This window comes from Alternaria hordeiaustralica (assembly GCF_023758085.1).
Source record: "Alternaria hordeiaustralica strain BMP 2776 chromosome Unknown scaffold_7, whole genome shotgun sequence".
In the NCBI taxonomy this organism is placed as follows: domain Eukaryota; kingdom Fungi; phylum Ascomycota; class Dothideomycetes; order Pleosporales; family Pleosporaceae; genus Alternaria; species Alternaria hordeiaustralica.
This window is the reverse complement of record NW_026056779.1, coordinates 457,389-481,556: the sequence shown is the minus strand read 5'-3', so window position 1 is coordinate 481,556 and position 24,168 is coordinate 457,389. Positions and strand designations below refer to the sequence as shown.

The 24,168-nt window shown below is 53.0% G+C and overlaps 11 protein-coding genes across 11 annotated transcripts; 6 read left to right on the top strand and 5 right to left on the bottom strand.

The window, feature by feature from the left end:
* Window positions 1–199: 199 nt before the first annotated feature.
* J4E84_004596 (uncharacterized protein) lies at window positions 200–1,888 on the bottom strand (the record flags this gene model as incomplete). Its single annotated transcript, XM_049387199.1, has 2 exons — window positions 200–553; window positions 608–1,888. 2 exons carry the CDS (start codon window positions 1,886–1,888, stop codon window positions 200–202), a joined length of 1,635 nt encoding a protein of 544 aa, XP_049244972.1.
* Window positions 1,889–2,412: 524 nt separating this feature from the next.
* On the top strand, window positions 2,413–5,158 carry J4E84_004595 (uncharacterized protein; the record flags this gene model as incomplete). The annotated part of the gene is made up of 3 exons (XM_049387198.1): window positions 2,413–3,187; window positions 3,237–3,436; window positions 3,809–5,158. 3 exons carry the CDS (start codon window positions 2,413–2,415, stop codon window positions 5,156–5,158), a joined length of 2,325 nt encoding a protein of 774 aa, XP_049244971.1.
* Window positions 5,159–5,573: 415 nt separating this feature from the next.
* On the bottom strand, window positions 5,574–5,844 carry J4E84_004594 (uncharacterized protein; the record flags this gene model as incomplete). Its single annotated transcript, XM_049387197.1, has 2 exons — window positions 5,574–5,769; window positions 5,840–5,844. 2 exons carry the CDS (start codon window positions 5,842–5,844, stop codon window positions 5,574–5,576), a joined length of 201 nt encoding a protein of 66 aa, XP_049244970.1.
* Window positions 5,845–8,362: 2,518 nt separating this feature from the next.
* J4E84_004593 (uncharacterized protein) lies at window positions 8,363–9,295 on the top strand (the record flags this gene model as incomplete). Its single annotated transcript, XM_049387196.1, has 1 exon — window positions 8,363–9,295. The coding sequence occupies one exon, from the start codon at window positions 8,363–8,365 to the stop codon at window positions 9,293–9,295; it is 933 nt and encodes a 310-aa protein (XP_049244969.1).
* A 1,462-nt stretch (window positions 9,296–10,757) lies between these two features.
* J4E84_004592 (uncharacterized protein) lies at window positions 10,758–11,227 on the bottom strand (the record flags this gene model as incomplete). The annotated part of the gene is made up of 3 exons (XM_049387195.1): window positions 10,758–10,790; window positions 10,839–10,933; window positions 11,029–11,227. 3 exons carry the CDS (start codon window positions 11,225–11,227, stop codon window positions 10,758–10,760), a joined length of 327 nt encoding a protein of 108 aa, XP_049244968.1.
* Window positions 11,228–11,739: 512 nt separating this feature from the next.
* J4E84_004591 (uncharacterized protein) lies at window positions 11,740–12,429 on the top strand (the record flags this gene model as incomplete). The annotated part of the gene is made up of 3 exons (XM_049387194.1): window positions 11,740–11,754; window positions 11,804–12,002; window positions 12,086–12,429. 3 exons carry the CDS (start codon window positions 11,740–11,742, stop codon window positions 12,427–12,429), a joined length of 558 nt encoding a protein of 185 aa, XP_049244967.1.
* A 345-nt stretch (window positions 12,430–12,774) lies between these two features.
* Window positions 12,775–13,050, bottom strand: J4E84_004590 (uncharacterized protein; the record flags this gene model as incomplete). Its single annotated transcript, XM_049387193.1, has 2 exons — window positions 12,775–12,780; window positions 12,808–13,050. 2 exons carry the CDS (start codon window positions 13,048–13,050, stop codon window positions 12,775–12,777), a joined length of 249 nt encoding a protein of 82 aa, XP_049244966.1.
* Window positions 13,051–13,266: 216 nt separating this feature from the next.
* Window positions 13,267–13,857, top strand: J4E84_004589 (uncharacterized protein; the record flags this gene model as incomplete). The annotated part of the gene is made up of 1 exon (XM_049387192.1): window positions 13,267–13,857. The coding sequence occupies one exon, from the start codon at window positions 13,267–13,269 to the stop codon at window positions 13,855–13,857; it is 591 nt and encodes a 196-aa protein (XP_049244965.1).
* Window positions 13,858–14,673: 816 nt separating this feature from the next.
* On the top strand, window positions 14,674–16,050 carry J4E84_004588 (uncharacterized protein; the record flags this gene model as incomplete). The annotated part of the gene is made up of 2 exons (XM_049387191.1): window positions 14,674–14,974; window positions 15,044–16,050. The coding sequence occupies 2 exons, from the start codon at window positions 14,674–14,676 to the stop codon at window positions 16,048–16,050; spliced, it is 1,308 nt and encodes a 435-aa protein (XP_049244964.1).
* Window positions 16,051–17,604: 1,554 nt separating this feature from the next.
* Window positions 17,605–19,356, bottom strand: J4E84_004587 (uncharacterized protein; the record flags this gene model as incomplete). Its single annotated transcript, XM_049387190.1, has 1 exon — window positions 17,605–19,356. The coding sequence occupies one exon, from the start codon at window positions 19,354–19,356 to the stop codon at window positions 17,605–17,607; it is 1,752 nt and encodes a 583-aa protein (XP_049244963.1).
* A 2,104-nt stretch (window positions 19,357–21,460) lies between these two features.
* On the top strand, window positions 21,461–23,238 carry J4E84_004586 (uncharacterized protein; the record flags this gene model as incomplete). Its single annotated transcript, XM_049387189.1, has 2 exons — window positions 21,461–21,860; window positions 21,911–23,238. The coding sequence occupies 2 exons, from the start codon at window positions 21,461–21,463 to the stop codon at window positions 23,236–23,238; spliced, it is 1,728 nt and encodes a 575-aa protein (XP_049244962.1).
* Between the last annotated feature and the right edge of the window lie 930 nt (window positions 23,239–24,168).

Genomic DNA, 24,168 nt, shown 5'->3' with positions numbered 1-24,168 from the left:
ACTGGCTTGTACAATATACCATTCAAGATCAACCGTTCCCCATCATCCAAAGCAATACCAATCGCTTTATCCGGGTATCTCTCTATCACCCATCCAAGATGCATAACGTACATGGCTGCTGCTGCCTTTTCAACTTTTTGAACATGTGACAAGATCCTGAACGCCTTCGCTATGCAAACAAAAGATCCCTTTACCATTCTCATGCTTCCACGCCGTCTGCTGCGCCGACGCTGCTGACAAGCATGTCTAGCATGCCACGTACCTTCCATGCATCTTGGCTTGCTTCGACGGTCACCTTGACTCGCTGCATCAGCGCCATGATTAGATCATCAACCTCCTCGCTTCTGCCCAGTTGATCGGCGTATAGGTCCAGGACCACGAGCGCGACGTCGGTGGTCAGACGTGTGATGCGGTAGTCGGAAACGTTCTTTATGCACCAGCGGAGGATGGGTTGGAGTGTTACGGAGTCGCGGTTGCTGAGAGCAGTTCGGAGAGCAGAGCGGTGGCGGAGAGCAGTCAGGAGGGTAAGGGACTGGCTGCGGGCATTTGCGTCCTTGAGAGATATCAGTCTTAGTCTCAGGGGTGTACAGGAGAATGGAACACATACCTTTGATTCGAGAACCATGTCCAGCGCCTGCGCGTACATGCCCTTCCGCAGCGCATGCGCCCACGGCTGTCCGGTCGTGATCTTTCCCCGCGCATTGCCCTCGATCACGATGTCTGCGCTCTCGCCGGTGAAGTCTTTGCCTCGGATACGCTTTTCCCAGCCCTTTCCGCGCTTCCGCTTCTTGCTCCTGTCGTACTCTTCGATCTTGCCTTCCATGAGCGCTTTCATCTCCTTCTCTCGCTCACGGGCCTGAACCTTCTGCTCGCCGGAAAGATGGGTCTTGATCGAGAGAAGACCGGATTGCATACCCACCGCAATGTGTCTGTCCTCCTTTTGGTTCGGGATGACGCTGAGTGACAGGATGGGCGACGGGTACTTAATCCCACCTACGACGTTCCAGCCTGTTGTTTCGAAGACCTTGACGTGGCCGTCGAGAGCACCGGAGAGGAGGCGTTCGCCGTTGTTCGCTAATGAGAGCGCGGTCACAGTTTTCTGGTGGTTTCGCAGCATGTGGATCGGCTTTGCGGCTACAATGTCGAGAACGCTGATGACGTTGTCGGCTGCTGCGAGGACGGCCGTTCCAGACGGCATAGGGAGGACAGTCTCGACGGGCGCAGCGTGTTTGAATACCATGACCGCCTTTCCGCCTACTCGCGAATCCCAGAGTCGCACCGTCTGATCGTAACTTCCAGATACGAGCAGCCCACTTTGCGCAGGCATGAAGGTACCGCTGCGCACGTAGTCTTGATGCCCGTCAAACTTCATGACGCTCTTCTCACTCGGCAGGTCCCATAATCGCACGGTTCTGTCGTCGGAACAACTCATCAGGCCAGTAAGATCTGTGGGATTCCACTGTGTGACCCAGACGGGCTGCTTGTGTTCCTTCCATGTCTTCAAGATGGCCCTGCTCTTGACATCGAACGCTTGTATGACACCAGTATCTCCTCCTGCGACCAGAATCCTGCCATCGCGCCGTATGTTTCCCGAATGCGCAACGTCGTCGACGCCGAAGCGCGATATCGTCTTGACGACCTTTCGGCTCTTGGAGGAGAAAATTTGGACGCGCGATCCTGTGGTGACTGCGAAGAGGTCTTGGGTGGCCGAAAGCGTATTGGCAGGCTGAGGGGGCGGTATCGAGATGTGAGTTACGGGCGAGGAATGTTGCGAAGGGTCGAGTTTGAGCTCCGAGGCGAATGAGTTCCAGTACTTTTGCTCAGACGTAAGGGTGGAAGGGCCCTTTGGCAGCTTCAAGGGCTGCAGGAGTTGTACTTCGGCCGCCATTGTGAAAGTTGGATGCGATCAATGCGCGTGGAGTTGCGAATGTCGTGAGCTTTTCGGGTGGAGGAACTTTTCGGTGGGTCAGGAAGTCACGCTAACGACATCGGATGGTGGCGCCTTCCCGGCCTGAACGCGGACAGATGCCGACCGTGATTAATATCAGCATCAAAGTCGCGAGTGAGCAGATCCTGATAGTCTGTGCCGTGAGGTTTACTTGTCAAGATCGCCTTAATGGATTGCTATCATCATCGGAAAACGCCGGTCTCTTCGTCACACAGCATGAGCTGACTAGTGTTGGTTGCCTGGAGGATCGCCCAGGCGCACCCAGTTCATCAATAGACGACGGACGGCGCAGCACCTTCCACCTCATCAGCGTCAAGCCGGCTTCCACGTTCTGTCATGCGACCCCCAAACATCAGATGTCTCTCTTTTCGATTCGGACCTATTGACCTGCCAATGACAAATTGCCTGGCTCCAGGATAAACCACCCTCAGCGCGTCCACCAGGGCCGCACTAGACGCGTCACGATGGATCCCGACGCGCTCGACAGGATGAACGATTTCTTCGATTTCGCCGCTCTTGAACAGAACAACGAAGTCGAACACACCCATGCCTCAAGTGGGCAATCGGTGTCATACTTTCAACCAGACAATGTCACGGCTATTGACTTCGCTTTGGAACCAGCGGCCCAAGATACCCTCCAATTGTACGACGTGCCCATGTACGACGTGGCACACGATCTCTCCTCTGGCGATATAAACCAGCAATGGCCAACATCTCACCCAACAACATATGCTGCGACGTCTATGATTGAAACGAGTGTAGACTCAGGAGCAGACGTCGATTGGCAAACTGTTGATATGGAACATGCGAAGGACCACAGGATCCGCGATGCGACGGATCTCGCTCTCCCGCCTTCATTGTCATCGCTTGCGCTAATGCAATGCGATGATGAAGGCAGTTTGATTGATGCCCCGCACTCTCAGCTCGGGCTACGTCCTTCAGTTCTCGATCATTCAATGATTCCGGCTGATGCCTCCCTTGGACTGGAGCAGCTACCAGTCAGATCGGCCGCATCCCAGCAACAACCTTCAATTGCCACTTGGAAACCAGCATCAGCCAAACGTAAAGGTCCTCAGTGCCGTATTCCACTTGAGGCAAGGCAGGTGTTGGAGGACGAATTTGCGGCCAATCCATACCCCTGCGCGTGGGAATTGGATATCATCGCACATCAAGCCAATCTCGACGTGAAGAAAGTCCGCAACTGGTTCAATAACACCCGAGCCAGGAAGAAGTGTGGAGGTGAGTCGTATCCCATTCCATGAGATCATGCTTTGACTTATCTATTCAGATTCCCACCCCGCTGTAAAGGATGGTTCAGGCCAGAGCAATCGCACTCTGAAGACAAAGCTGTCAAAGGATAGTCTGGAAAGCCTTCAGAAGCAAGCAGATGACACCAATCAACTGCCGCAGCCGCCTCTGGCGGTATATCTTGCACAGTCGTACCAAGAGGAAGCTGTTGAACTGTCTGCAGTACAGGCTGCCGTTGATGTTGAGTCTCTCAACGAAAGCATCCCGAATAGTGGATGGTCTGAGTCCAGACAAGGTCGCAGAGGTTCCGTCATCACCTCGATTGCTTCTTCTGAAGGCACTGCCCCCACAACATACACAGTGTCTTCCAGCGGTAGCCGCAGTAAAACCTCGTCCTTTGGTCGTGATCGCCGCCGAGGTAGACGTCGGATGGCGTGGAAAGAATCTCCTCGCCAAGCCATTAACGGTGTGAACAGTGCAGGTGAACCCCAGAAAGATCTGCCTTTTTTCTGTACTTTCTGTCCGCGGGCATTCAAGACGAAGTATGAATGGATACGCCACGAAGACTCTGTCCACGCGCTTCGAACCACTTGGATTTGCTGTGACACAAAGTCATCCGAAAATCTTGAAGCATGTCCATTCTGCGGCCAGGCCCATCCCGACGATGCTCACCTGGCTGGCCACAAGTACCAACAATGCCGAAGCAAGCCCGAATCCCAACGAACTTTCTATCGCCGCGATCACTTCATCCAGCATCTGCACCATGTTCACTTCGCCAACACCAAACATCCGTCCGTACGTACCGGCTGTCAAGCTCGATTATTAGCCGCTGAAGGCCACAACTTTGGTTGCAAGGACCTCGCCATGAAGTGGCGTCGCTTCGGTGCTCCAATGAAGCTTGACGATCCTATGCTTCATTGTGGCTTCTGCGGAAAGAAGTCAAAAGACTGGTCCGAACGATGTGAGCATGTTGCTGAGCACCTCGTCGCGCGTGAGCTTGACCGTGCTGTGTGGTGGAGCGAGCGCAAGGAAAACCATTTGGAGAACCTCTACTCGACTACACCATACGAATCCTTCCGATGCCGATACTGCCAAAAGGTCTTTACGGATGTCAAAGATATGAACGAACACTCTCACTGTCGTGTGTGGAGCTGTCGATTTCTCCGGAGCTTCGACGACGTTGCTGCAGACAATGCAGGTCCGCCCCTGTGTCCAGACTTTCCTTCGGCCAAAGCTCACCATTGTCACCTTTGCGGCTCCGGCTATCGAACGTTCCACGTCGAACATGCGCAGAACTACCATCGGTATCGCTCGTGCAATCAAGAGTTTTACACATCTGAAGACGCTTTCCTCCAGCATTTGCACAACTTTCATGGCGCTTCACAGCCAACATTATTGCGAGGCTCTGGTGTCATCGAGCAGAGCTATATGCGCAATAAAGGCGCATCGTTCGAGCCCGTGGAGTTCAATGAGAGCTGGCAGCCTTGCGTAATGGATCTAGACGTAGCCTCTGTCAGTCCATTTGTTGCCGACAACACTGTTTCAACCCTACCTGTCGACCAGAGAAGGAGTCAAAACCAGACCCGGAAGTCGCTCGTCATTCCAAAGAAAGCTCGTGAGATTGTGCAGACTCAGGACGTCAATGTCAAGAAGGTATCAAGACAACGATCTGACACATCAACCTCCAAGGCCGAGAGTCATCACCCGCGATTCTTCCGACTCAGTACTTATGTACCCTTTCTGTCATCTCGTATCTTCTACTCGCGGTCTGCAAAGGCAGCGGACTTTCCGAGAGACAACCAGGCTGTGCTAGAAGAGCTACCGAAGCCGCACATTGCGACACTGGCGATGAGTGCAGGCACAGTCAGCATGGCCGCCGCTCGCTGGTTCATTCGGCCAGACACATGTTCGGTCAATGGTATGGTAGAGCTTACCATTGATAATGAAGCAGATGTAGATTGAGCGAACTTAGCCGCTACCGAGCGGGGATCGGGATTACTGTAGATCGCACGAGACCTTTGGCACTGTCCCCTTCCTCGGCAAAAGCGTCACTGCGTTGCCTGAGAAACTGTCCGACAGCTGACGTCGTGGTACTGCCCATCTGATTGGTCAAGCAGCGTTGTTTTGAAGTGGAATAGACCGTGGAGGGCGCACAGACTGAGCTCCTTGTCCACTTCAATACTGGTGGGTATCCAGCAGCTCTACTGACAACATATCCAAGCTGCCTAGCTGCTAAGTACGCACCCAATCAACCTCCCACCCCGTCAGTCCCTCGAACCTGAAGCCAAGATTCGAAATCGCTCAAGACAACATGGCCGAAGACTCGGTGATCCATCTCCCGCTCGCCATCGACGTTCCCAAGGACTCACCTGAGGACTTAATCCTCTCCACTACCTCTTCCGACACTGATGTCAAATTCGATCGCTTCAATGAGCTTCCGGAGGAGCTTAAGCTTGAGATCTTTCGACACCATCTCCGCTTTCCCTGGAGTGTCACCTGTCGTAGCCATGACTTTATCTACGGACCCCGCTTTCTGAACACCGCGCTTGCCAACAAAGAACTGTGTAGTATCGCTTTCCAGATCTATTACCACGAAAACACATTCAAGTTGGCCTGGTTAGTCGTGCGCGGGTCACGTCGTACCCCATTGTCTTTCCGTTATCCATCTAAGACCGTCGCACATCTTGTCACGAAGCTCGAGATACATATGGAAATCCAGGGTCTCGGGTACCCCTTAAACCCATTCTACTGCGGCGGCTGCCAAGGCTCCCAACTAGCTGTCCTAGCTCATCCTCGTCGCGCGTCCTTCACAGCTGGGTATACCTGTTTTATTCTGGAGCCGCATTCGTGGGCAAATGACGGTGAGGCCAAGGCTGGCTGGGGAAGATACTTCACCGCGTTGAAAGAACTCCGCATTGTGATCCACTTGCCTTACTGTCTTCCGGAAGAATCGAACGTATTCTTCGAGCGACTGCCAGAGCAGGCGCGCCTACTGTTGCAGGCCAAAAACACCCAGGTCGAAGTCGAGCATGCTCATGAGCGCACTCGCTGTGACGGTCATTGCCAGCGCACGATCGGACGTGGTATTATCGGTATGACAAGACCGCCAATTCCGAGTCACTACACAGCGTGAGAGTTGTCTCCAAGACTATAAGGCTCCGAACCACTATCTGGAGCGTTTCTCCTTCGAGGTGCGCTTGGACTGCTTGAACGAGGGATATTTGTCGACATTACGCCGAATTGACGTGGCAGAGTGACAGAAGCGTGGAAGGTGTGAAGGTGCTATGAGGACAGGCTCCAGAGTTTATACGGGCTGGCGTCATGGCGCATAATTCCCATCAAGTCGTCAGAGAGCATGTCCTGGACATGGGCGGTGGCGTCTTGACTGTCATGTATACAATAATTTCCAACCTCAACAAGAAACGTCTTTCCCAGGAGCTATTCACATTGTGGTCGTTATTGCGCAGATCTTGGGCGCAATACCACATTTTCAAGAAAGGCGTATCGCCGAGGTATTTGTGAAAAGCCATTGTTAAAACACATCAGGCCTGGTAACGCCTACCTGGTCTCAACCCACTGAAGTTTCACTGCCATTTTAGAACCTTGGAAGCGTTTCACTGCACACTGTCAGTTCTGCACCTGCCTAGTGAGTCGCGGTGCATGGACTTTACCTCAGGTGGTACCTGCCTTGCGTCCCGCTCTCAGGCCACTACTCTATATTATAAATCCCGCTCATACCATCAACGCCCTCACATCATACGAGTCTCATCACCCAACCAAGAATTACGACTACCAATATGACAACCGGATCCGACTCATTCCTCCGAGGGTTCCGCAGCCTCCCTGGAGAGCTGAAGCTGCTCATCTTACGCTACACCGTCTACACTCCAACAGCCGTGACTGCCTGCGCTTGGCTCGATAAATGCGACCTCCATTATCTCTGTTATCCCCAAGACTGTTTCGACAGCCATGTTTTTCAGTACCGTACGCTTGAGACAAGGCGGTTGCTGAAAGAGACAGTGATGCCCCTCCTCTCTGTTCCCGAAATCAAGCACCTTGTTCTGGAAGCTTTCTATGGGGTCAATCGAACGGTGATACTGTCCAATGACACCCCCTCTTCGCATGGGAATATTTGCCACTGTCCGCCACCTGTTGTAAGGCCGCTTGTTCGCTGTCTCGAGATTAACCTCGATTACAAAAGACGTCACCATCTAAAATTATTGAGGGAAATCGCAGATGGGTCAACATTTCCGAACTTACACTACTTGACCGTCAACCTCGACCCGGAGACTCTGTTCTTCGACGACCAGGAGGACGACGAACCGAGGTCGTATTTCGAGGCTTATTTCCAGCGACTCGGCCCAATCCACTTCCCCACGCGCCATCTGACCATCACGTCAATCATACTCGGATCAAGCGATGTCGATATCGAAGCGGTGGAATCACTTTATTGTGAGCAGCTTGACCTGCAAGCCAACGGAACTCGAGAAGAACGATGGCAACGCTTCTGTATATTTGACGACAAAGACATAGACGAGAGGTCTCAATACGTTACAGAGAGGTCGAATTTCGTCACTGGTATTGCCCATGCGGGCGTTTATCAATACCAGTACCGTGTAACGATCAAGACTGTGTCGACTCGGCCGAAGGACTCGCCGTATGGGCACCATATGTGGGCAGACTATCCAGTTCGGAAGTAGCAACTTGGTGGTGGACATATGATGCGCTTCTTCTTATGAACTTGAAAGATGGAGCGATACGCTATTGGACGTGGGGAAGTTTCGTCTCACCCAAAAAAATCTAGACGAGATGCATATTTGGCAAGCGAGTGAGGGAGCTTCTACGTGTATACAGTTAGCTGCGCAGATGTATGATCACGAAGGTATTCTCATTGATCCCCCAATGCATCAGCCCTTGAAACTGTGACGCCCTTTCCTGCTGCCGCAATCTAGCTGCAAGCAGGAACGGTTGCTGATATCTACGCGCTGATTCGTCGCCTTCTCCACCCTTAACCACAGATTAGCAGTCGCCTCCCACGCTCACCTCAGTCAGAGCGGTGCGCATACATCCTGCTCTCATTTCAACTTCTACTTGAACAAATTACACCAACGAAACATCGCGCCGTTGAAGCCTCGCAAAACCATAACATCTCAGTTCAATCCGAAAATGCCTTCCAACGCCCAACAGAGCAATGCAGCGTCCAGCATACCTACAGATGTGAAGACAAACTTCCCGCACCAGTCCGATGCCGAGTTCCTAGAAAAGCTTCGATCTTTCGCCAAGTTCAAGGAACGCTCGCGCCAAACGCACCACCAAGTACACGTACCAGAACTTACCGCGCGTCTTCAACTCGATACTACGTTACCTATACCGAGCGAAGATGCTTCTCCCCCCGCACCAGATGCGCTCGTACCAAATCTCGCAAACACATCTCCCATCAGTGTCGTCTACCTCGGCAACTCTATGCTCGAGCGCTTCAAAACCAGCGGCATCACCACCGACATCGGCAAACTCGGAGATACGGGAGTCGCATGGAACGCCGGTGTAGGCGGCGACAGCAACCAAAACGTCGCATACCGACTCACAGAGGGTCTCTACGACATGCTCAAGACGGCGAAGAAAGACGTATGCGACATCAAACTCTGGATCGTGGCTTCCGGGACGAACAATCTGCAGAAGAAGCGTGCGTTCCGGAAGCAGGATGTGGAGAGCTGGAGAGTGTTGGTGGAGGCTTGTCTGAGGATTGCGCCGGAGAGTACGGTGTTGGCGTGCGATATGTCGTACAGACTGGATATACCTGATGGGATTGTGGATCAGAGTAATGAGATGCTAAGGGAGGTTGTTGGAGAGATCAACGGGGCTCTTCGGGTTGAGAAGGAGCACGAGCTGCAGACATATGAGGATCAGACTGAACGGGATCGCGAGGACAAGGTGAAGTGGGTTGATACGAGGCACATGTTCATCAAGAATATGCTTGACGACCATGTGCATCTGAATGAGGAGGGCTATTGGTTGTGGGATTTTGTGTTATGGCCGCATGTGGCCAAGGTCTTGGTCGTCCCGACAGAGGAAGATGATCAGCTTCTTGATTGGACGTGAGTCTCAGCCATGCCTGGGTTTGGTCAATGAGGATGTATTCATTAGCATTATGGATAGTAAAAAGCAGCTATTGGAAACTTGAGATGAGGATCTTGCACGTCCAGACCTTGTAGCCTTCCCGTTCATCCTACATATTCAACACCACCCGGCGCATGTCTTGCAATTCCAGATGATTGGTAGCATGACTCAAGGCTCCTTGCCCATAATCATGTCTTTTAGATGTTGAAAGACTTCGGTATGATCCTGCTCGCAAGGATGATAGTGCCACAAGAACCGGCGGCCATTGTAAGTATCACGGACCGTAAACTCCACCTTCGGTGCCCGGAGACGTATCCCAGATTTTTCTATACAAGCTCTCAACGTGTCTCCTATGCCATCCTCGAGAAAGCATCCGGGCATGATATCGCGTTCAAGACGCCACTCGATCCCAAGGGTATGTAGGTTGACGAAGCGTTCTTGCCATTCAGGGTTTATATTGGCGCGAGGTGCATCATCTTTGGTACCGTTAATCCAATAGTCTCGGGGAGGTAGATCTATAAGGTACATCCAACTCGTCGAGTGCGAGGCACATATAAGTCCCTTCTCTACACCGACCTTGCAGTTCATCGCCACAATATGCAGATGACGTATCATGGCAGCCGTATGTGGCTTGGGACACCAGAGACCGCTGATACGGTCCTCAGGGGAAAACGAATAGCCCGTGCCAAGTTCGACGTCGCCTGTTTGCATGCGGCACCCGATGCACAGCTCGAAGACATTTTTGTTGTAATATACTTCTTGTGCGATGTTGGCTAGATGACGGTTGCGCGTGGCCAAGAGTGGGAACAGGTCCGACTGTAGACACTGGGCGTGTTTCCTCTTGTCGATTCTTCCATCCAGGGTTAGATTGTGCGAGAGAACTTCGCACTTGAGCTCATCAGGAAGTCGCGCCCAGGCGTGGAATGACTGAGAAACTGGTATGACTGGTTGTTCGGTGTCGGTACCTTGAGCCATCATCCTGGCATAGGTTCCCGACCTCGGTGGTAGGTAGGGCTTGCGGGTGTGATGAAGGTTGATGAGGCAAGGTCTATCAGCAGAGTCGGGAGATAGTTGCATGCTTTTGCAAGAGGCCCGAAAGCAACGATGGGAGAGAGAGGAATAGGTAGGAATCCGCGCCATCTTGCGAGGTCGTCCACCCTGCGGCACGGGCCAGCCAGTGCAGGATGCGCCTGTGACTCAAACTGGGGCATAGTTTTGGTTTGCGCGGGTCGATGATGGAGATGCATCGACGTTGTCGTGAGATGATCACCACGAGTATGAACCGATTCGGGGTCGGGAATCTGAATCATCCTGAGCCTTTCACAGCGACTGGCACCTGCAAGTCAAAAGAGAACATGGACTTCATTCACCAAATGCACCCGGGGTATACTAAGACAAGAACTCCGCTTCCAAACTCCTTGGATATTTGAACAGGACTCGCAGATCATTCTCGCCACTCTTTCGCGCATTGGGTGCACTGGAACAGGTCAGTGGGGGTTTTGAGGAAGTCGGGTATGTGACGTACCTTGTAGAAAGCAGTCATGGGCTCGTCGGCACTTCGGATCTGCAGCTGGTACCAGTATGCTTCGTGGTTCCGGCACTTCTCGTTCGGGCATTGTACTGTGTACTTGTCAGCGATGCCAACAGGTGTAGCAGGTGCGCCCAAGATCGCGCAATCTTGGGGCCCTGGTTGCAGCTGAAATATCGGAGCGCACCTTCCGTCTTGTCCACATTATCCCAGGCGCCCTTTCCACCCAGGATGTCTTCGACTTCCTTCTTCTTTAGGTATTTCCGCTCGTAGTAGCGTTTGTTGATTACGAAGTGGTAGGGGCAGGTAAGGCATTCGAAACGGTTTTGGCCGACAGCGTCTTCGGTGGTGGGATCGCCGGGAGGTACTTTGGAGACGCGCAGCATATTGCTGCATGTTGGGCAAACTGTGGCAGTCAGCTGTGGCTGAAGTGTGACGTGGAGCTGTAGAGATGGCCATGTAGCAGGCACATGCGGAACATGCGGATATGTGAGTATGGGACTTACAAAGCAACATGGTGGGCGGCAGTAAGCAAAAGAGGAGTTGGACGCGTGAAGCCGAGCGCGAAGAAGATCAAAAGTTATGACGGACCCTGGCCCGCTAGGGCTGGGAACGGCAAAGTGCGGGGCGACAGTGTAGCAGCGAAAAGCCACCGGCGACACGCACTTGGGAGCGGACTGTCTCAGATTGGGGCTTATGCACGCTGGCCTGTCGACGTCGCCTGCATCCTTATCGCCGTATTAGAGAGATACTTCACTTCTTCACACCGCCCTGCCCTGTTCGCTTTCCGTTAGCACCTCCGAGTACCCCGCCAAACCACAGCTCGAAACATTCACGCGTACCTGACTGGACCGCCGTCCCTGCCCAGTCACCCGACGCATCCTCAACACCACACACCATGGCGGACGAAGAGGTGCATACACATGCATACCCTGCGTCTACCACTGCTGACCAGCATGTAGGGTGCTTCCCCCCGTGAACTCGTCCTCGAAGCGTGCCGACGCAACAACACCGAGCTGCTTGAGGAAACTCTGAAAGACCTTGCTGCTGCTGCCTCGAAATCAGGGAAGAAGCCAGAGGATCATGTCGCCGAAACATTGAACAACACACGCGACGGCGTGGGTAACGGCTGCCTTCACGTCGCGGCAACATACGGAAGCTGTAAGTATCTATCCCAGCGGCGCAGCACTAGGACGTCTTTGTCGCACGCCACGCGAGGCATGATTTGACTAAATCTGTCACAGTCGAAGTCATCGACATGCTTCTCGACCAAGACGGTCTTGAGATCGACGAGATCGACCGCATGGAGCAGGATACTCCCCTTCACAAAGCCGTACGCTACGTCAACTCGCTCGAAAAGTCCGTCTGGCCCCACGGACACTCCATCGTGGCCATGCTTCTAGACGCAGGATGCGATCCGAGAATAAGGAACAAGGCGAAGCTCAAGCCCATTGAGTTGGTGGACCCGAGGAACACTGAGCTGAAGAGCATGCTGCAAAAGGGTGAAGTCTCCATGCTGATGGGCGGTGACGTGGTGGAAGACGACGACGATGATGGCCCAACAGGAAGCGCTAGCGATAGCGATTGAGAAGTCACTCATGGGAAAGCACGAGTTGGAGAAAGACTTTGGGCCCCGGCTATGGTGGCAATTGGGGTTTCTTGAGAGAGGCCGAGGTGTGTACACCTCACTACCGGCACTCAGCGTGCGCTACGCTACTGAACGACTTCATAGTATCGGCTTTGATAGCCATAGACAAGCACTGCTGCATGTACCCATCTGTTCCTCTTCATCCACGAGCCGGCCTCGCGCGCATTCGTGCTGGGGATGGAAAGCGGCTTTCGCTTTGGATCTTCGTTCTCCGCATGTCTCCATAATCAAGTCTGTCGTTCTAGAGTGTCCCGATCAATCTTGTTGCTACTTCCTGTTAGCTCATTACTTCTAAAACTCAACATTTCCATTACTCACCTCAGGCGGAGGCCCGACAGGCCTGACCATGCGCTCTAGTAACTGTAGTCGGGTCTTTTCGCGCGGCTGTCCCAGTCCGATGCTCATGTACTGTAGAAGAGGCGGGTGGCCGACGTAGCTCGAGAGCGAGTCGCGCGCGATGTTGGATGTCCATTCGTGCTTGGTAGTGTCTGCGCTTCCGATACCGATGTAGCGGGCCTGGAGAGCCTCGAGTTGTTGCTGCGCGCGCAGTTTGTCAGCCATGATGTACGGAGTTCGGTCGGTTGTTTGGAGATGTGCGACTGGGTTGGTGTTGGGCTTGGTAGGCAAAAGTTGGGCGAGTCGCGACCGCGGAGGTGCTGCGGAACTTGGGCTTAGTCATGCGGCATCAGCCCCATCATCGCGACAGCCTCGAGACGGATCCCCTCAATTCAACAAACTTCGGATCGCAACACCTTGCTTCTCTCCATCACGCGTCGCATGGCTAATTACAACCGCGAAGACGACAACATGAGCAACCACGACACGATAATGGGCAACGCGCCCCTCACACCACGCGACGAGCCCGAACTCACATCCCCCATGGTCGACTTCTCGCCATCCACAGTACAATACGACGAGGCGTTTGAGAACAGTCTAATGGAAATCATCCTCAACCCACCACCCCAGCCCTCGCCGCGAAAACCTTCAGACGAGATTCCCACAATCTCCGCATCGCAACTGCCCATCTCGCTCTCCTCCCACCTACGTACACATCCTTCCGCCGTACCGGGGCTTTACATGACGCACCAAAACGGATATCATACAGGTGGTCCAGGGCCATCACCTCACACTATCGAAGAATTCGCGGACCGCTTCATTAGAGAGCATGGCATCGAGGATGCGGGGCAGCTGGAGAGGGTGGTGGAAGATGTTGTGAGGCACAAGCTGGAGGAGGCTAAGCAGAGGATGGAGAAGAGGAAAGAGCTTGTAGAGAAGAACAGAGGGATTGAGAGGGAGTTGGAAGATCTCAGGCTGCAGAGGAGTGCCGAGTTGAGGGTCATGGAGAGGGTCAAGGGGAAGAGGAGATGAGAACTGAGAGTCACTGTGCCTGTGGATGTTGGAGTCGCTGTGCTAGGTTGCGATGGAGTTGTTATGATACCCGACATTGGAATGTCAAAGTTTTTGGGGGCGCTGCGTTGAGTCCCAGGTGAGCGAGCTATTGTGCACAATAGGGCAGGACCTCGATATTGGATATCGCTATGCGCACACGTCAGATGTTACTATGGCTGCTGTTCCCATCCAAGATAAGAGCACATGCCATGATTGCCATTAAAGACGTACGAGCATTGCGCGTACAATCTCGTAGATAGACGAGTAGACCCACGATATCCCAGCTCTCAGTGGTGACAACTCAAGCATAAATTAAATGATGCGCAGAGCACGCGCATCGCCCTAACCCGGTGCCCAGGCGACCAGCGACTGCACCCTGAACCGGGGGACGAAGCTACCCGACCGATCAGACTGCGTCAGTCCGCGGCATAGCAGAAGCTATGGCCAATAGCGTCATACCTCGACGATCATCACTGCAGCTTCCATGGACACACAGGACCCTTGATCGTCTATGCCGCGTGGTTTCGCGGGTCATCTGCTTCGCCATCGCGATCTGCCCCTGGGGCTACCGCTACAGTCAGGACTATGTTCTTGCTTCCAGCATGCGGGGGTGGATACCAGCCAACCTTGATTTTTGATCGCACTTTCTCAACTCTACTTTCGCGCTACATGTGACAGGACCGTCGCTCCACTACAACCACCACCAACACATGTGCACGAACTTTTATTGAGTGCCTAATCTACAGACAACTGAGCAGAGCTGTACTGCGACACACCTCCAGCCAAAACGCCAACATGGCAGACAAACTCGGGAGTCTGGCTTGGAGCGGTTTCAAACTTGGATTTGGACTGTTCAGCCTTGCCGGAGTATGGACCATGGCAGTCATCAAGAACGGGGCGCTCTGGGCGAAAGATAGCGACGAGGAGAAGCGCGCGTTGGCTGCTGCGCAAGAGAGTTTCTGGAGTCTTGACCGAGAGCCTCTACCAGGTTTCAAGCATGCCTTCTACAAAACCACCAACGGTACCCGCCTGCACTATGTCGTTAACCAGGACACTGGATCATCACCGCCGAAGAACGTTACCATCTTTCTACATGGTATGTGTTCTCTTAGCAAAGTCATGCAGGTACCAAACTTTAATGGACTACGCAACTAACAAAGACCAGGATTCCCCGATTCTTACCTCATCTGGCGCCACCTCCTCCAATCCGCTTCCCTACAAAAGGACTCCATCCTGATAGCCGTCGATCTCCCTGGCTATGGCGGCTCCGACAGTCTGTCCGCATACGGCCCGAACGAAATGCTCGAGGTGTTGAGCGAGTTCATTGTCGGCATACGAGAGCAGTTCCTGTCCGAAGGCAAGAAGGTAGTGGTAGTGTCGCACGACTGGGGTGCGGTCATTGCTGGCCGGCTGGCTTCCGAGGCACATGTCCTGGCTGACCACTGGATCATCACAGGCGGCGCCGTCACAGCTCTACTACACTCGAACGCGATGAACAGGATTCTGTTGGCGAAGCAAATGCTGAGGACATGGATACACTCTCCGTTCAACTTCCGTCTGCTGAAGAATGGATTACACGCACTCGGCCCTGTGGCTGGACAATTCCGAAGCTCTTTCTACATCTTCGTATTCCATCTACCCTGGCCTCTTCACAACGTCTTTGCGACTTTTGGCAACTACTTCTTCCTGCGTGTTCTCCACCAGTTCGGCAAAGGCACACCGAAGAAGGGCAAGGATCCTACTGTCCTGGAACCTACGGAAGCTGCTGAAGCAATGGCAATCTCTACTGGCCCCGGAAGTGCCCAGCTAGACAAGGCGAACGACAAGGGTGAACGATACGGCGAGTCTGTCAAGAGCAGGATAGATGACCGCGGCATGTCTGAGAAGATCCGCATCTATCGCGACAGCCTGGCTTTCGGCAAGTGGGAAAAGTCGCTTGAGGTTACTGCCGCACTGTACAACATCTCCTCTGAAGCTGCTTCTTCTCAGACCTTGTCCACATCAGGTACCTTGTCCAGCATGGCACCACAAGGCGCACTGAAGGCCCCTTCGACACTCATGATGGGACAATTTGACCCTGCATTCAATCAACGGCTCTCATTCGACAACGCCCGCGACTATCTGGTCAAGGGAAGTCAGGTCGTGATTATCAAGGGAGCAGGCCATTGGTGAGTTAGCCCGAACACCACTATTGAAGGTGCATCTGCTAACATTGAGTAGGCTACCCCTTGAGCACACAGGTAGGCGTGCGATAGAGAAGACCCTGCAGTGGGCCTTGCAAGGTACGGGAAGCGAGACGATACCCTTTGAAGCGATGAGCGATGTGCGCATTCTGGAAGCGTTGTAAGAGACAGCACGAGTGAGATGTACAATTAGGTACCAGAAGAATTCCACTGTAGTCTTCAAGATTTTAGTACCTCTAATACAGCGTTTGCTCTTCCCTAACCTGGAGCGCACAGCCCTAAGTTGAGAAGGCTTGGCAACTACTGTAAACAACACCACCCACTTCTTCGCCACTTCCTCACACACTTTACCTTGATTTCGAACGTCCCAGGATCTAGGTAAGGATACCGCATCATAAAGATCTACGAGGCTCACGATCACAGCAGTGAGCGCGGATTCTTGAGTGCAGGCAGTCTGCGCGTTAACACAACTTCAAGGTGAGTGCTCGTCTACATCGTCCGCGCGATGGCTCATTAACCATTGTGTTCTACTTAAAGGCTAACATGGCCTATAGATCCCTCTTCGGCGCGAAGGAAGAACCATGGACGAGTCCACCACTGAACCGCATACTACCTTCCACGGCTGGTCGAGGCTCCCAGATGAATTGAAGGTGGAGATCTTGGCTCATAATCTTGATCAGAAGGACGGGATCAATCCAGCTGCACACACTCGTGTCTTTGCAGAACAGCTTACGTCCATCATCGGCACTCGGAACCGCAAATTCACCGCACTCGCTTTGGAGACGTATTATACGCGAAACGTGTTTAACGCTACTATCTACAGAGACGCGGAAAAGAAGTGCACATATGTGCAACATCCTCCGGCAGCCTACGGACATCTCATTAGGAAGATGGAACTACTAGCGTACAGCTGCCACTGGTGTATGCTGTTTCCAAGACGTCTACTCACTGGATGGTCGGCGATGCGTTACATTCTCAGCCTCAAGTTGCCGCCCGTAGGAGATGTCGCCCTCGATCTGTTTGCTCTGTTACCGCACGATGGCATCCTTATGCCGACCCTCTGGCAAGCGAGCTTCATGCATCTACAATCACTGGAACTCAAATTTGAATGTCCGATGTTTAAGGCAGTTGCAGGCCTCACAAGCGATGGCGAATGTGCTCACTGCCAGCTTACTACTGGTCAAGTCGAGAAGGTCCTCACTGCGGTAGAAGAGATGTACATTTCGTTACAGGCCGCGAAGACCACCGTTGTTTTCACCTCGACCTGTCACTGTTTCACTCGTCTAGCCCACGTGCTTGCACGAATGGCGACGAAGTCGGACAAGTGAGGAGGAGACCGCTGACAACAACGCGATCAATTCGGACACCATTAAAGATGTTCGAGAAGTTGAATGGGGCCCTCATCAACGTGAGCTTTCATCGCATTTCGCCCTGTACCACAAGCCTGGAACCAGCATACATAGAACCACAAACAGCCAGATGCATATCTTAGTATGCACAAAGAATCGAAAATGATACAAAACTCCAAACCATATCCACCCTTTCAAAGGCCATCTGTCCCCTGTCTACTAACCCCAAACATGGGTACAGCACTGTCACTAATACCCTGAACCCGCTCGCTCACGCCGCTTGCCTCCATAGCCCGTGGACTGCCCATTGCAGGTGTGTTACTAGGCCAGGCCCACAGCGCATCAAAATCAATCTGCTCATCCTGTCCACTTTCCTCGGAATGCAGACTGGGCACACGCGTTGCTTCCAAAGCAGATAGATCGAGCATTGCTGATAGCGAGGGCGCTCTCGAGGCCGATGTATACGATGGCGTGGCCATGTCTACCGGCGGGGGCTCTTGGATAGGAGACAGATGGACACTAAAGTCTTCTCCTGTGGGAGCTGGGCTGTGCTGGACGTTGCCATGGTGTTGATTTTGACCGAGATTATGGTGTTGCTCAGAGGCTTGATACGTCAGTACCGGTTCGTTGATCGGCGCTGTCTGCATGCCGGGATATATGTGTACGGGCACTTGGTGGAGTCGTGGTGTTGCATCCATCGGGTTTGATGCGCGCGCTGAATCGGGTGCCTGGGGCGCAGAGTTACGTTGTTGCTGCGGCATCTGCCTGCCATAGAGTTGTGATGCGATGCTGGGTAGTGTCGCATTACTTGTTGAATCCTGTCGCCGGCGTAGTCGTTGCTGTGCGACGACGTCTCGGAAAGAACTCAGTATGTATACTAGACGGCTTGCTTGTTGATCGCTCTCAGCGCAGTAGTTCATGACGTTAATAGCATTGACAACGCAGTTGTCCGTCAGTTCGATCTGGTATAGGCCGGCGAAGTCGCTTGCAAGAATGACGAGGGTGGCTGCGAAGAGGAAGTAGATAACGGCTGGGTTGCGTCGGGACAGATAGCCAGCCTCGTAAGCGTTCTGTATGAGCAGGATGGTATGCACGGAAGCGATGACACATGCCTCGCTGAATCGCTCCATGCGGTGGAAAGGTCTTGGCCCTCTCGATCCAGATTGTTCGACATGCCGTTGGGTTTCTTTGTTGAGTATGTACAGCAAGAAGGGTCGAGTGAGAAGGATGACGGAATGGCAGTAGAATAGGTTGACGTGCAAGATGGCCACGCCTTGACTAGGCGAGGCAGTTGCTGCTTGTCGCCATTGCAAGATGGGCGTCAGCAACCGGGGCCATGTCTTGCATATGTCCGATATCTCTTGGGCGAGACGAGTGCTGATCTTGCGTTGCTGGTACACCCTCCGCAAGATGACGCCGATGACTCTGCAGCTTCGAACGGTGGCTTCCAGAGCAGGTGGGCCAGTCTCGTTGAAATCGTACACAGTCTTTGCGCTGAAGCTCCACGACTGGTTGCGAACACTGCTGTCGGGCGGGCGGAGTGTATCTCCCGAGCAGTCGTCTTCCGATATGGCGGTCGGACGACCAAGAGAGCAAGACAGTAAACGATCCATCACGAAAATCGAACGCCAAAGGTCTTTTCGTTGTGTTTGTTCCTCGGGGCTAAAGATGACCATGGTCTCTTCTCTGTGGAGACCGAGCGCAAGTGCAGACCGTACGGCCATCCCAAGCAAGGCAAAAGCAGTGTTTCGCTTGCTTTTGGCCAACATATAATATGACATGAGAAGCAGCGCTTGGACAGACCAGAAATCCTGATCCTCCAATCCTGTCATCGGATCGTTCATGTTCCTAGCATTCAGATAGAAAGCCTCGGCTCTGTCGAGGTGTTCACTGCGAAGTTTGTCGATTATCAGCGCCTCAGGGCTTCCTGAAAGCGGTGTCGCCATGGTGAGGCCGATGGCGAAAACGAGGTTGAGCAAGCATGACCAAGATGTATCGACAGAGAGCGGATCGGAGTAGCAACGCTCTAGTTTCTCAAGAAAGGAGTCACGTCGGAAGACCTGCAACAAGCCGTGGGTATTGACGAAAAAGGCATCCACCAGCACGCGTGCCGTTCGCTCGTCTGGGAGTAGACTCGACTGTCGATATCCCAATGGAAGTGAGTATTGGCCTTCGACTATCTTGTGACGGCGAGGGTCAGTCGTAAACGGTGACGCGCCGGCTACCGTTTCAACCATCATCCGGAGGAGCTGAAGAAATGATAGGGTAGCTGCATCGCCAATGTATATCACTCGACCCGTTGGATCTTGTAACATGCGGCTCTGGCTTGGAAACTCCGCCACTTCATCTGTGCCATCATTTGGAGTGGAAGCGTGTGTCGGAGTAAGCCGGTCACGGGTGTTATCATGATTGACAGCCAGACGATCGATTGAGCTGTTTGCATGCTCTATACTGGGTCCTGGGCCGTGAGACTTGAACGGTACTTCTTGGTTGGCACTGAGTGTGCGTGTCAACAAATTTGGATGGTTGACAGACGACGTGCGGTTATGTAACGAAAGTGGCGTTGTTTGTGCGTGCTCGACAGCCGGAGTATTTACAGTCCGGTTGTCAGTTGGACTATAAAGTGAGCAGTCAGTGGATAGTGCTTCGGAAAGCGTCCAGGCATATAGCGATGGATAACGCTTTTGGAGGAGTGCAGAGTCCCATATACTTGGCAGAGTGATGAAATGCGAGATACGTACATCGAACTGTCGCTGTCATTGCCGCTCTCAATTGTACGTCTCTTTGCGGGTGGTCGGTCCTCGCCTGGAGAATTCGGATCTCGATCCGCGTATATGCAGGTAAACTTGCGCTATCTAAAGTCAATACATTGCAGTATGCAGTTGGGATGGGGGCCTAACCTTATCACATGTGTTGCAGGGGCACAAGCCGTTGCACTGTGATCTGTCAGTCTCGTATGCCAACTAGAGGGCATAGTTGCACGTGTCCGCGAGTCATCTTGCGAAGGAGCCGATGCAGATACTGTCCATGATTACAAAGCGTTCGGGTGAAGCATCGCCCAGCCGGACAGTTTCCTGTTGTATAACGTGATGGAGCCGCACAGCTAGCCGATGGCCTCCCGCAATGCCTCCACACGGCGATCGGTGAGCATAGCAACCTCAAGATGCTAGCGTAATGGCATGCAAGAACTAAGTTGCAGGTCGTGAACGCCGACAGGGGTCTGTGCCAAGTGCATCTGTAGCCGAACGCGAAAAACGTCGTGATGCAACAGTTGAGAAATTGAACCGACCTTCTGTTTTCTCCTCTTGCAACTTTCGCACGCCTGAGCGGTGCGCTGTCGTTGGTCTGCGACGCGTCAAATTAGCCGTGACCTCGGGAAGTCGCCAGTACGAGCGTAGACGAACCTGGTGGGACCTTGGGTCGCGTCATCACGGTATCGACTCCGCGGGTAGTCGCAGTCGTTATCACGTGCGAATCCGGATGGTCAATGCCTGGGAGTACATTGCCGACGCGACGGATGGATGAGCTGGTCGGAAGATGCACTCGTGGTAATGATGGAAGCGAGTCACGGAAGTCCCATAACGCTACGCGAAAATGACGCGGAAAAGGGCCCCGCAGCCTTCGCCGTCTGTATTGATGAGATGGAGACGATCACAGTAAGATCCTGATGGCCTTGCTGATGAAATTGGGTGACGAGTCCCTCGTGGTTGTCGCGAAGCTGCGAAGCTTGGGCTTCCCACTGTTCCGAAAATCGAGTAGCGCTGGACGTCTGCCGATCGTCATGAAATCGGCCTACAGACCCCAGCCCAGCCCGCCTTTAGACTCAACCCGTTGGTATGCATGCAGGACGCTCTTAGCCGATGCTGATAGCAAAGGTCATGACCGCATACGGTCAACAAGCTCGATATGCCGCTAATCAGCTTTTCAACGGCGAAGCCGTTACCACGCAACCTTACCTCGGGCCGTCTTTGGAAGGGCTACGAGTATTTACCCTGAGATTCCCTTTGCTACAATCTTGTACCGTTCTGTTTTGTCTTTACATTCTTCGAAATGGCGCCATATCTAGGATCTGACAATAGTCACCATCAAATTGCCACGCACGCCAACACATTGCTGGCGGGAACCACGGCAGCATTAGAACAATTACTCACCAAGGCGAAAGACAATCTGCCCAAAGAGTCGCTGCCACACATCGCCAATGTTAAATTCTCAACCGCAAACACCGGAAGCCCATACTTTCCCAGCCCACTGAAGCAAACAGAGGCCATCTCTGCGCTCAAGGCGGTTGAAGCAGGAGTTGCATCTGCCATCGCCGATCTACAAGATGCTCAAACGCCACGCGGTATCGCTGTCGATCTCGAAAGAGCCACAGCTTTTCTATTCTCTACCTATTTAGCCACGGTGGGCGGGTTCGATAAATCGGACGCAAGGGCTAAGAAGCTACTTAAAGGTTGAACTCACTGCCTCAGCTTGGCCGACGATTAATACTGACCGGGACAGACACCGACTTGCTTCAAGCACAATCTATCCTGTACCGCAGACTATCCGCAAACCTCTACCAGTCCAAGAACCCAGGAGAATACTTTCACCTTCATGGATCTCTTGAGGCAACCAAAGCGCTGAACATGATCGGTCTCGAAGGATCACGGCCTGATCTGACAGACTACCATGAATGCATCAAGGTCATCGAGGATCATGTCAGTCGATACACTGTCGATCAGCTCGAAGAGATGAATAAAGAGATTGGACAAGCTGGTGTGACATGCCTGAAGTGGGAAGATTTCCAAAAGACCCCACACGGACGTACACTTCTTCAGCAACCGCCTTGGAAGGTGGAAACTCTCGAAAGCGAAACTCCCGCGGCTCCTTTTCCGTTCAAGTCATCTACCACGCCCAAACCACAGATTCTTGCCGGTATCCGCGTTCTTGAACTGTGCCGGATCATTGCCGGGCCCGCTATGGGTCGGGGGCTCGCCGAATACGGTGCTGAGGTCATCAAAGTCACATCGCCGAACCTCTCCGACGTACCTTTCTTCCAAGTGGATGCAAACATTGGCAAGCATACCACCGACCTAAATTTGAAGGACCCAAGAGACCGTCAGACCTTCGAGGAGCTTTTACAATCGGCAGATGTGATTTTGGATGGCTATCGACCCGGAAGTCTAAATCGTCTCGGATATGGGCCCGAACAGCTCCTTCGTCTGGCCAGAAAGCGCGGCAAAGGCTTTGTCTACGTTGCCGAGAATTGTTTCGGTCATACTGGGCCATGGTCCTCACGTCCAGGCTGGCAGCAAATTGCAGACTGCGTGACGGGTGTGGCATGGGCGCAGGGTCAAGCAATGGGATTGAGTGAGCCTGTTGTACCACCTTTCCCCATGAGTGATTATGGAACAGGATGTATGGGCACCATCGCTGCACTAGTTGGACTCCACAGACGAGCAAAGGTCGGTGGAAGTTACCTAGGTACCACGTCCTTGGTTCAGTACGATATCTACCTACTCCAACTTGGACTCTACGACGACCGTATGATGGCGGAGCTACGGAAAGAACATGACCAGGAGTTCTTTCAGTTGCGACATCACGATTCGGTAGATGAAGTTGGAAAGAGAGCATTGAAGACAATGAGACGAACACATCCAGAGCTCTTCGAAGACCGACACATGCAGGAGTGTTACAGCAAGGGATTCAACGCCAATGTCAGGACTATCCGACCCGTGGTCAGCGTTGAAGGTTACTGGAACGGCTTCCTACGCAGCTCTCGTCCCAACGGTTTCGATAAGCCTACTTGGGAAGATTGGGAGATTGACGAAGCCTTATTACGGACTTGAAGAGGCCCAGCCATTGTTGCGTCATAGGTCTTTCTCATCCTACCACTTCGTCTTGAATACCCAAATTAGCGTTGTTGCACCTGTATATCACGTCCTCGTTTCATTTCCACATCTCGTTATCATCATTTTTTTTTCCAGCATCTCCTTGCTACTATTCCTTCACGATCCCGAACGCCCAAAATCGCGCCTCGGCATGATGTGTATTGTGCCCCACATCGCCCCACAGTGTCGTCGGAGTTTCCCAGGCGGACTGGTGCAGCTTCCGACATACCACTGCACGATGTAAGCACACGTGCAATGCGTCTGGTACATCCTTACGGTACCACCGGTTGAATATGATGTCGCTATGTGTACCGTCACGTCGCCTCGTACGCGATGCTCAAAGTAGGAAGAAGGCCCGGTCGGGGATGATACCTAGGTACGCTAGGACACGCCTTCCGTCGCGAGACTAGCTAGGGATACAGTCGCTCAACACCGAGACGGGCCGCTAATGCTGGGGAACGACGCCATGGGTCAGTGGAGAAAGCCTAGAAGAATTCTGCATAGCATTACCTCGGTGTACCCGTTGGCTCTCATTACCTAGGCATTGGTAAGCGGCGCACGTGCTACGTGGGACAAACGTGGGGTGCTGAGGTAAGTACCTTGCCGTCATGTCAAGCTTACTCAGGATCCCAGGTACTCTGTAGCCACGAGCTAACCACGGTTAGTATCTTTATACGATCCATGCTCAGACCCTTTGCAGGCGCACAAATTGTTGAACCGAGGTGCTTGCGGGTTGATTACATTTTGACTTTGCTATAGTGACGAGATTTGGCCGACGATGGTACCAACTGGATGGACAGTATGTTTATCGGACAATGCCTACATTACCGCTCTTTGTACCGTCCCGGGATTCAACAAAAATCACTCTTCGGCCTTTGATGCCGCCAA